This window comes from Thalassophryne amazonica, chromosome 15 (genome assembly GCF_902500255.1).
Source record: "Thalassophryne amazonica chromosome 15, fThaAma1.1, whole genome shotgun sequence".
NCBI classification, from domain to species: Eukaryota; Metazoa; Chordata; class Actinopteri; order Batrachoidiformes; family Batrachoididae; genus Thalassophryne; species Thalassophryne amazonica.
This window is the reverse complement of record NC_047117.1, coordinates 5,784,835-5,796,997: the sequence shown is the minus strand read 5'-3', so window position 1 is coordinate 5,796,997 and position 12,163 is coordinate 5,784,835. Positions and strand designations below refer to the sequence as shown.

The 12,163-nt window shown below is 42.5% G+C and overlaps 1 protein-coding gene across 1 annotated transcript in view; it reads left to right on the top strand.

Annotated features, from left to right (window-relative positions):
* Positions 1 to 12,163, top strand: part of lcor (ligand dependent nuclear receptor corepressor) — a 141,336-nt gene that overhangs the window by 108,223 nt on the left and 20,950 nt on the right. Inside the window, exon 5 of the mRNA XM_034187638.1 lies at positions 9,931 to 10,398. Within this exon, the coding sequence (XP_034043529.1) occupies positions 9,931 to 10,398 (468 nt within the window). The remainder of the gene's footprint in view (positions 1 to 9,930; positions 10,399 to 12,163) is intronic.

Below are 12,163 nucleotides of genomic sequence, written 5' to 3'. Positions count from 1 at the left end.
AACGACCAAATTAAAGACACCGCGTGACACGTTACCGGTGCAGAATGATGTGTAAAGTTGTGTGTCATCTGCATAACTATTACAACACACTGATTCATTTTGGTAATTGGTATATCGTCCCCCAGGGAAAACCCAGTGTAACGTTATCTTTTCAAACATTTCCTCGTTGGAACAAAGACATATCTCCCCTGCAGGTAGACCCAAAACCAGTTTCGATCTGGGTCACAGAGGCCGACCCACTTTTCTGACCTGTACTCTGTAACAAGAGGCTTTAGAGAAACTCTCTTGAAGGTTATTTTACTCGGTAGAGAGAGATAGAGCTGGTGACCAGCCAGCACTGATCTGTGGAGGGTGAATACTTCCAAAATAGTACATGAACATTGAGGTTGACTGCTGCTGTTAGAACGTTGAGTTGATGGTTTTTGGGCTGCTAGTCAGAACTGATAAGGTCTGGCTGAGATTACAGGCTGAAAACCGCCTGGAAATAAAACCTGTGGAGACGACCACTTGACTGTGGCACTAATTACTGTGTAATTAGTCACATGAGTATTTCAGTCTGAATCTCAAGCACCGTGTGCACGGTTACCACTCAGCAGACATTTCCATTAACAATGTCTCTACTTTTCATTTTGAGTGAAGGACTTTTACATATGCTGATAACTTAAATGATTTTACATTTTTCCACCTAAAGAGCCGAGTTCTTTTCTTTGCCAGGCATTAAAGTACTTGTTTATTTTTCATTTCATACTGTCAGATGTAACGATGACACATTAAATTATTTCCATCAGCGTTGGTTGAACTGCTTTTGGCTGTTAAAGTGTTGCTGAAAATGTTAAATTTGTGACTGTGAACATGCAGCAGGTAGAGCTGGGGAGGGGACTGGACACAGCCCAAAGAGAGAGGAAGTATGAGTTTCCATTTGAAAAAGTGGAACGTGCACCCGTTAGAGTGTACACCTCTTTCAAGCAGAAAAACACCCCATCTGGCAACATTAAATTAGCAGCCCTGTGCAGGCAAAATCATACAGTAGTTTTCAGAATAATAGTAGTGCTATGTGACTAAAAAGATTAATCCAGGTTTTGAGTATATTTCTTATTGTTACATGGGAAACAAGGTACCAGTAGAGTCAGTAGATTCTCACAAATCCAACAAGACCAAGCATTCATGATTTGCACACTCTTTAAGACTATGAAACTGGGCTATTATTTAAAAAAAGTAGAAAAGGGGGTGTTCACAATAATAGTAGTGTGGCATTCAGTCAGTGAGTTTGTCAGTTTTGTGGAACAAACAGGTGTGAATCAGGTGTCCCCTATTTAAGGATGAAGCCAGCACCTGTTGAACATGCTTTTCTCTTTGAAAGCCTGAGGGAAATGGGATGTTCAAGACATTGTTCAGAAGAACAGCGTAGTTTGATTAAAAAGTTGATTGGAGAGGGGAAAACTTATATGCAGGTGCAAAAAATTATAGGCTGTTCATCTACAATGATCTCCATGCTTTAAAATGGACAAAAAAACCAAAATCAAAATGGATAGAAGAATAACCAGAATGGCAAAAGCTCACCCATTGATCAATTCCAGGATGATCAAAGACAGTCTGGAGTTACCTGTAAGTGCTGTGACAGTTAGAAGACGCCTCTGTGAAGCTAATTTATTTGCAAGAATCCCCCGCAAAGTCCCTCTGTTAAATAAAAGACATGCGCAGAAGAGGTTACAATTTGCCAAAGAACACATCAACTGGTCTAAAGAGAAATGGAGGAATATTTTGTGGACTGATGAGAGTAAAATTGTTCTTTTTGGGTCCAAGGGCCGCAGACAGTTTGTGAGACGACCCCCAAACTCTGAATTCAAGCCACAGTTCACAGTAAAGACAGTGAAGCATGGTGGTGCAAGCATCATGATATGGGCATGTTTCTCCTACTATGGTGTTGGGCCTATATATCGCATACCAGGTATCATGGATCAGTTTGGATATGTCAACATACTTGAAGAGGTCATGTTGCCTTATGCTGAAGAGGACATGCCCTTGAAATGGGTGTTTCAACAAGACAATGACCCCAAGCACACTAGTAAACCAGCAAAATCTTGGTTTCAAACCAACAAAATTAATGCCTCGCAGATGTGAAGAAATCATGAAAAATTGTGGTTATACAACTAAATACTAGTTTAGTGATTCACAGGATTGCTAAAAAAGCAGTTTGAACATAATAGTTTTGAGTTTGTAGCATCAGCAGCAGATGTACTATTATTGTGAACACCCCCTTTTCTACTTTTTTTTAATAATAGCCCAGTTTCATAGTCTTAAAGAGTGTGCATATCATGAATGCTTGGTCTTGTTGGATTTGTGAGAATCTACTGAATCTACTGGTACCTTGTTTCCATGTAACAATAAGAAATATACTCAAAACCTCGATTAATCTTTTTAGTCACATAGCACTACTATTATTCTGAACACTACTGTACATCCTAATCAGATGTAATGAGTATAATTTTCCTTTAGGTAAAGTGACTGTAACAGTTCTTTTTTGTTATTTATTTAAGCTGAACCACATCCTTTAGCATCTGTCAGCTTTCAAACATAACAAACTGGCATCGGAGGTTAAACTTTTTAGCATTGAAGGAGATGTTGGCCATTATCCAACCCGGGCCCTCGTGGTGGGATTAATCTTTTCACTCGGGGTAAAAATGAATTTAACAGGTGCGGTATTGATTTCAAACATCAACACAGTCACAGTCCAACTGATACCTGATATTATGATGTTGCCTGATATGATAATAAGCTTTGGGCGGCCGTGGTTGTGGTGGATCAGCTCGGTGAGAGCCATTCCACGCCTGTGAAAATTGCCCATATGAGATGCAAATGTCTTGATTCGATGTCCAACCATGAACATTAGGGTGGTTTTTCTTTTCCTTTTTTTCTGGTTCTGGTTTGTATGTACACGCAGCTTTTGCTACAGGCATCATAATATCATCGGCTGACGGTCAGAGTATCTGCTGAGCTGCAGTAAATCACTTCAGAGCCGAGTGTCTCATGTTGAGATCGGCATCTATTTCGTGCCCAATAGACCGAAGCTGCTTTTTTCTGGAAGGGAGGGAGGAAACAGATGTCTGTCCAATTAATGTGCAGCTCTATTCAATACGACTTCACTGACACACGCAGAGCTGCTGTATATAAATAGACAAGCAGTCACACAAGCACAAGGCATGATAGGATACAATCATACAGTAATAGTCATTCACACACAGGCATTACACAATACTTCACCACAATCCAAGAAATAGCCAAGACCTAGGCATAAATAAAAATAAGTGAATTAAGTGTGTGATCACTATTCACCTTCAAGTATAAATGTCTCAATGAGGTGGTAAAATTACATCTTTTGTTGTTCCCTGTTTGTTTGTTTGTTTTGATGAAAACTAGGGTGTAATTTACTGTAATTTATGACACTGAAATCTCCCCCCCCCCCCCCCCCCCACATTGTATATATCATTCTGACAAAAAGTTTCACTTTTTTCCAATGTGGCTAATTAGGATTTTGCAATGATTTTATTACTGAGTGATTATTGGAAACTGACTTTCTGTTCTTCTATATCAGGTGGCACATGATAGAAAAATAAACATTTTTAACATTTGGATTTAATTTTAAAAATTAGGTTTTTAGTTTGAGAGAAAAAGCGTCATATTTTATTCAGGGTTCTGATGCATCCTGAAAATTTAGAGAGTAGTTTTTCCACACATGGAAATGACCTGGAAATGGATTCAAATGACCAAATACGAGGGGTGATTGACAAGTTCAAAACTTTTCAATCACCCCTCATATCCTGGAAATAATGGATATACCGTCCTGAAAATTTTAATCATATTTGAGCCCTCACTTAGATCGCTGTGCAACCTTTGATGTGTATTTTGTTTGAAACTCAGTTGAGATTTCAGCAGAGCCTAGGACGTGCCTGGAAGTGCGACCACAAATTGTGCAGCTTTGCAAATAAGTACACTCATCCACTCATCTGCATTTTTGCAAAACAAGTCCTACGCTGTTACTAGTCAATCAATCAATCAATTTTTTTTTTATATAGCGCCAAATCACAACAAACAGTTGCCCCAAGGCGCTTTATATTGTAAGGCAAGGCCATACAATAATGATGTAAAACCCCAACGGTCAAAACGACCCCCTGTGAGCAAGCACTTGGCTACAGTGGGAAGGAAAAACTCCCTTTTAACAGGAAGAAACCTCCAGCAGAACCAGGCTCAGGGAGGGGCAGTACAGTACTAGTACAGGTAATATGGTTCTCTGTTCTTGGACATACAGTTAACCAGGATAAATGTAGGCTTAGGGCCCTGTCCCACTGGCGTTTAGGAGGTTTTGCGCATTGATTGCGCACAAAATTGGCCCATATTCGCCAAACATCCGCAATATCTGTGTAACATGCAGCCGTCATCCGAACACGCCCGTGATCATCCGCAGAGGCACGCATGTCCACAGCCAGGATTTTTGAGCTGTTCAAAAATCTGGATGTGGATGACATCCACCTTACATACGCCATATATACTCACTTCATACACAATACATACTCACTCTATGCGCTGTATAGCTGCCGTTAACCGCTGATATCCGCAACTGACGGGGATTGGCAGCAGACTGGGACAGTGTATAAAACAGATATATATCGTGCCCATCATGTCCACATCACAAACTAAAATATGTTGCAGCAAATGCATACAGATTGGCCACGAATAAAGTGTTTTTATTACATCTGCTTTGCAGCTGATTTGTGAACAATCTGTGAATGCATAACAAACACGTCACATAAACCCAAACTACTATATGTGGCAGAAAGTGACATACCTGCCAGTCAGTGCCGGTCCAGCTGTGTAGATCCACAAAGACGTAGCTGCTGCAATCCAGGACTTTTATTTAACACCAACAAAAGGAAGAGTTGCTGTTTAGCCACAACTCACGCTGAAGTCTGTTTTCTGTGACACTCTCAAAAAAAAAAAAACACCGTCTCACACCCCGAGCGGCTTCCCCCCTCCCGCTCCCCAAATTCATGAACAGTTAACCCTCGTATGACAACATGAACAAACTCTGTGATCAACTTGTCCAAGTCCAGCAAATGCTCCAGAGGCTGTATTGTTGGTGTGAATAGTGATGCCTACGGCCCGAGTGCGCTCATTTTATGACCGAAATGCAGATGCCATGCACGCGCAACACGTGCGCGATGCATTCATTCGTAATACACCTGTAATACTGCTGTGATAATCGCAGTGCGTCAGATCAGTTTCCTCACTACATGCATTATATAACTGTGATTGTTCATCATATATTCGCTATATATTATTAATATATCCGTAATTCATACTGGGACATTTGTCATTTTTGGCCATTTTTGTTGTGGACGACAATGAACGCCCACAATTTGTATACTCAGTTCATGCACAATTAATCCTCTCCCCAGTGGGACAGGGCCCTAAGAAATGTAGAAATCTCTGTCCCATCACCTGTCACCGAGGAGTGTTTGCCCGTGTGATTTTGCCATTTTATAGCTTGACATGTGACGCATACTAGTATTTTGTTGCGTCAGTCGTGGATGCAGGAACGTCTTGCTCAAAAATGATGGACTTGCACATTTCTTGTATTGGATGTTAGTGAATTCATCAATGACCATATACGAGTATACCCAAACTCATCTCATCTTCAACCGCTTATCTGGGATCGGGTCGTGGGGGCAATAGCTCCAGCTGGCATACCCAACTGAATACTTATTTTCAGAATTTTTTTGCTACCAAATAATGGTCTGCTCTGTTATTAATTAGAGTACTGGTGCCAGCTTATTTTATTTCAAAATGTGACTAAAGTACGTTTTGCACCCATGCCTTCAACGCCTGGAAAAGGCCCAGGATTTCTGAAATGTATCTTGTTGATACATTAAAGAAGAAGGGAAAAATAGAGAATTGCAAGATTTTGTTCAATCAAAATTTTAGGGTGCCTGGAACTGTACCATATATTTTAATAACAAACCCACATGGGAGCTCCGAAACATTAATATCAACATGCAGGTCCACCAGCACCCCGTGCAGAGAATTCATATAATGTTCAAAACTGAAAGAACAACAATCCAGAGTAAAAACAGACAGCATGCTGGGAAGCCAGATATGCAAAGCACAGTTGGACTACAGCAGCATGCCTCTGCTGAGAGCTGGTATGATGGCGCCGTAACCTTGGTCACAAATCAAGATTGAGTGCTGTGCGTGTTGTACAGGAAATGTGATTTTGGGATTATTTCAGCATAGTTTCAGGATTACATTTTTAGGCTAATGTGTTGTTTGCAGGATTTAGGGTTCAACTTGGTGGCAGACATCTAAGAATCCAAATTCTGGAGCTGCTGCTTTTAAAAAGATAAGTAGAGCTGATTTACCTGGGACAACACCAGATTAGGCTTTTACGGAAAAGTGAGTGCTGTTTTTTTCTCTGGTGCGATGAGTGCTGTGGGTTTGTTTGAACACAGCAGGTGAAGATGAAACTTTTACACATTTCTTTTTTCCTGTCTTCTGTTTCTTTTCCAAGAATTTCAATTTCAGTTTTCAATTTATTTTCATTTATACAAGGGCTGTCAATAAAGTAACGGTCCTTTTTATTTTTTTCAAAAACTATATGGATTTCATTCATATGTTTTTACGTCAGACATGCTTGAACCCTCGTGCGCATGCGTGAGTTTTTCCACGCCTGTCGGTGACGTCATTCGCCTGTGAGCACTCCTTGTGGGAGGAGTCGTCCAGCCCCTCGTCGGAATTCCTTTGTCTGAGAAGTTGCTGAGAGACTGGCGCGTTGTTTGATCAAAATATTTTCTAAACCTGTGAGACACATCGAAGTGGACACGGTTCGAAAAATTAAGCTGGTTTTCAGTGAAAATTTTAACGGCTGATGAGAGATTTTGAGGTGATTCTGTCGCTTTAAGGACTTTTCACGGTGCGAGACGTCGCGCAGCGCTCTCAGGCGGCGTCATCAGCCTGTTCAAGATGAAAACCTCCACATTTCAGGCTCTATTGATCCAGGACGTCGTGAGAGAACAGAGAAGTTTCAGAAGAAGTCAGTTTCAGCATTTTATCCGGATATTCCACTGTTAAAGGAGATTTTTTTAATGAAAGACGTGCGAACGGATCCGCGCGTCGGGACGCAGCCGGCGCGGTGCGGCGGCACAGGAAAAACACCTCCGTGTTGATAACCATTTGTAAAATCCAGGCGGCTTTTGATGGCTTTCAGTGGAGTGAGTATATGAGAAATTGTTTAACTGGCAGGACATGTTCCAACTTGTCCTTAAGGCTTTCAACAGAGGTGTTTTTCCTGTGGCGGAGCGTCGCGGCGGCTGCGTCCCGACGCGCGGACCCGTCCGCACGTCTTTCATTAAAAAAATCTCCTTTAACAGTGGAATATCCGGATAAAATGCTGAAACCGACTTCTTCTGAAACTTCTCTGTTCTCTCACGACGTCCTGGATCAATAGAGCCTGAAATGTGGAGGTTTTCAGCTTGAACAGGCTGATGACACTGCCTGAGAGCGCTGCGCGACGTCTCGCACCGTGAAAAGTCCTTAAAGTGACAGTCTCACCTCAAAATCTCTCATCAGCCGTTAAAATTTTCACTGAAAACCAGCTTAATTTTTCGAACCATGTCCACTTCGATGTGTCTCACAGGTTTAGAAAATATTTTGATCAAACAAAGCGCCAGTCTCTCAGCAACTTCTCAGACAAAGGAATTCCGACGAGGGGCTGGACGACTCCTCCCACAAGGAGTGCTCACAGGCGAATGACGTCACCGACAGGCGTGGAAAAACTCATGCATGCGCACGAGGGTTCAAGCATGTCTGACGTAAAAACATATGAATGAAATCCATATAGTTTTTGAAAAAAATTAAAAGGACCGTTACTTTATTGACAGCCCTCGTATAGCGCCAAATCACAGCAGAGTTGCCTCAAAGCGCTTCACACAGGTAAGGTCTAACCTTTCCAACCCCCAGAGCAACAGCGGTAAGGAAAAACTCCCTCTGAGGAAGAAACCTCAAGCAGACCAGACTCAAAGGGGTGACCCTCTGCTTGGCCCATGCTACAAACATAAATTACAGAACAGTTCACAGAACAATTCACGGAGGAATATACAAGAAATGCTGTTGGTGCACAGGACAGGAGGGTCGCCAACATAAATACAACTCCCATCTCTGGATGGAGCTGCACCTTAAACAGAGAAAAAACAGAATCAGGCATCAGAAAGACAAAAAATACTGTATAATTTGTCAGCATTAAACAACAAAAAAACCAGAGAAATACTAAGGTGATCGCCGGCCACTAGCCATAAACTTCACAAAAAGACCCAGAATTTAGGTAAAGTTGAGCCCGTGGCCCGCTCCAATTACTAATAAAATGAATTAAAAGAGTAAAAGGCGTAAAACAAAACTACCAGTATGCTAGCCATATGAAAGGGAAAATAAGTGTCTTAAGTCTGGACTTGAAAATCTCCACAGAATCTGACTGTTTTATTGACGCAGGGAGATCATTCCACAGAACAGGGGCACGATAAGAGAAAGCTCTATGACCCACAGACTTCTTATTCACCCTAGGTACAGAAAGTAGTCCTGCACTCTGAGAACGTAAAGCCCGGGCCGGTACGTAAGGTTTAATTAGGTCAGCTAGGTAGGGAGGTGCCAGTCCATGAACAATTTATAGGTTAGTAGCAGAACCTTAAAATCTGATCTCACTGGGACAGGAAATGTGACTGGGAATCCAACCAAAGTCTACATATTGGGAACCCAACTCTATATCCCACTGAGCCAACAGCTCAAAGGGACTACAGCTAAAAGACATACTGTATTTTCTGTGGACTTGCAACCTCATTTATCCAAATTATTCAATTTGTTTTTTGATTAACATACAGAATCAGCATCAGAAAGATTATTGTAAATATTATCCTGGTCATGCAAATTTAATCGCCATAACTGGGAGAAGGTGTTATGGAATCCTTATCTGAAGTATGGCATGTGTGCAGTGATCGTCAGGACGCTTTCATCCTAATCAACAAACAAGTTTAAGAGCTGCTCTGAGCGCGGCCTGGAATGTCGGTAGGCAATCGTCTGACAGACATAAGACGATGGGGTGTTGGCACCCTTCAGTGTTCTTGTCTGTGAGTGCACAGGCCGATACAAGAGTGACCATCTCTGCTGCTGTACAAGTCGCAGCAAGATCAGAGTTGGTGTAGTCGAATGTATCAGTCTGTTGCTGGATCCTTTTCTCTCTCAAAGCTTCTTGCTGCTTGATCTTTGCCCTTTTGACACCGTCCTTTACAGCCCTGTTCTAGCTGCTATGGTCGTTGGCTAGTTCCTCCCAAGTATCTGAATCAGTACCAGTCTTCATGAGGTCTTTGTTGCAGGAATCCTCCAAACACAGATTTAGGCGACCATATGGTTTTGTGCCACTGGCTAGCTCCCCGTATACCGTGTCTTTTGGGTTGCGGCCATCATACATGTGATACAGGTGGCCGAGTCAGCGCAGACATCGAGTCAGCGCAGACATCGAGTCAGCGGAGGATTGACGTGTGGCATCTCTGCACAACTGAGAATCTCAGAGTTGGACAGTTTGTTGTGCCGTGAAATACGTAGGGTGTGAGCCCGGTGCACACGGAGCTTGGTGTTGATTGTCAGCATGGAATTTGTCGACACGCTCTTGCTGAGTTTGAACGTGACAACTGCAGCTTTGGTGATCCTGTTGCTGATTTCCTTTTCCAGGGACAGGTTACTTGTTACTGTAGAGTCTAGGCAGGTGAAGCTCTCCACCATCTCCAGCTCGGTCACACTATGTTTCACTGATACTGACTGTCTGTTAGATTATTTAAAAGTAAATATCTGTTGGATATAACACAGACACGTTTTTGTTTTGTTTCCATGCAGACCTCCCGAGTTTCTCAGACCCTCACATTCCTCTAGTGGCCCGTGAGATCATGCAGCGAATGATTCGCCAGTTTGCTGCCGAATATACCTCAAAAACTACTCAGGACGACCCGCCCCTGCCCAACGGCACCATGAAGGACCAAAGCCTGACAAGACCGGCGTCTCTGGCCCCGGCCCCCTGCTCCCCACACAGGTCTTTACCTGCACCAAGCTCACCTCCATCATCTGCCTCCTCCTCCCCATCCCCAACCCCAGCACTGAGCCTCAGCCCCACCACAGCTGCATCAGTGCCCGCCTGCAACCAGGGCAACAACGGTACAGCAGCCAGTAATGGAAGGGGAGGAGGAGGAGGAGCTGCGGCCTCTGCACAGAACCCCGTCCTCAGCAAACTTCTCATGGCTGACCAGGACAGCCCGCTGGACCTCACCATCAAAAAGAGCCCGGTGGACCCAGAACCCAGCCATCAGGGTAAGAGCACCAACATGGTACACGGAGACACCACCCCGACTCTGTAAACCTCATCACCATCACTAGTGGACCCTTTAGGTATCTGCATCACCTGGTGACCACTTGTAAATTCACACACATTACAAGTGTAACATCAAATGATTGAGCCCAATAATTTAATTTTAGCATGTTTTCCAGAATGTGTTCTAGCTAACGGGACTGAAAATGCGTTGCAGTGGTCGACCTTGTCTATCTGTCTTACCCGTTCTAGTGACTCTTGGTGTCGCACGTCATATTGAGTCTATTCATTTTATTCTAATCCAATTACATTTTTTCTGCAAATCTGATTGGTTAATCGTGCGAGATTTCAGACCGTATAATATCAGGTGTGAGGTCGCAAAATATTCGACCATTTCAAATTTAATGTAATACTCCGCACCCTGACCAGCCGTGAACGCTGCTACGCAGATGTCAGTAATGGCGCTGTTAGCTGAGAGCGAGAGAAAGTTGCGTACCGATGACGATGTCAAAATAGGTGAATTTAAGCTACCATACGAAAGTATTGATACAGAATTATTGTTTCATATTTGGTGGATTACTCCGCGCACTGACCGCTGTTGGAGCCTTGGCTTACCTACAGAAAAATAAACCATGCAAATGATGAAATTGGATTAGAATGGGAATAACCCACCTGTGTCTCATGAATGTGAGGAATACGTCCCTTTATCTGTCCACACTTTAGGGTTGAAGAAGACAAGCGGCTCCACTCCCTCAAAGAACACTGGTCCAAGGACGAGCCACGTCATTGGTTCGCTGATAGATTGTGTTTATCTACACAACGTTTGCGGTTCTGGTTCTTATTTTAGGCTTCAGAGGTGCTACCGGACGGCAGCTCAATCAGAAAAGTCACCAAAGTCCTTCATGTAGCTTTTAGCTTCTACTGTCAGCTCTCCGGACAGCAGGTTCAGTCTCTGTGTCCATCATCTGAGTCGCCATGGAAATGTTCATCCTCCGTCATCATACAGCCGAGCTGCATCACGTCAGCATGATTAAATAATTGTTCTGTCTCTCTCAAAGCTCTTCCTAATCACTATCGGTAAATGAACCGTTAAAACACAAAGATTACATTGAAATGAAGCGATTTCAGTGAAACTTTTTCCATTCTATCTAATTCATTATCATTATTATTATTATTATATTATCATTATTATTTAAATCAAGCTGTTACAAAAACTAATATTTTTGGGATGATTTTTTTTTTTTTTTATAATTTCACTATTATTGCAGTGTCTCAGTGACACCATCACATTTTTGTCTCCATCACTTTGTTTGAAAATTTGTTAAACTGTAAAATGTGATTCTCTCCCCCCGTGTGTTTTTTAGTAGTGCCTTTGAGCAGTGAACATTGAGTCACGATTATTCTTTGTGGTTGTTTCTCACTTTACGAGGGCTGTCCGTAAAGTATAGGTCCTTTTTATTTTTTTCAAAAACTATATGGATTTCATTCATATGTTTTTACGTCAGACATGCTTGAACCCTCGTGCGCATGCGTGAGTTTTTCCACGCCTGTCGGTGACGTCATTCGCCTGTGAGCACTCCTTGTGGGAGGAGTTGTCCAGCCCCTCGTCGGAATTCCTTTGTCTGAGAAGTTGCTGAGAGACTGGCGCTTTGTTTGATCAAAATTTTTTCTAAACCTGTGAGACACATCGAAGTGGACATGGTTCGAAAAATTAAGCTCGTTTTCAGTGAAAATTTTAACAGCTGATGAGAGATTTTGAGGTGATTC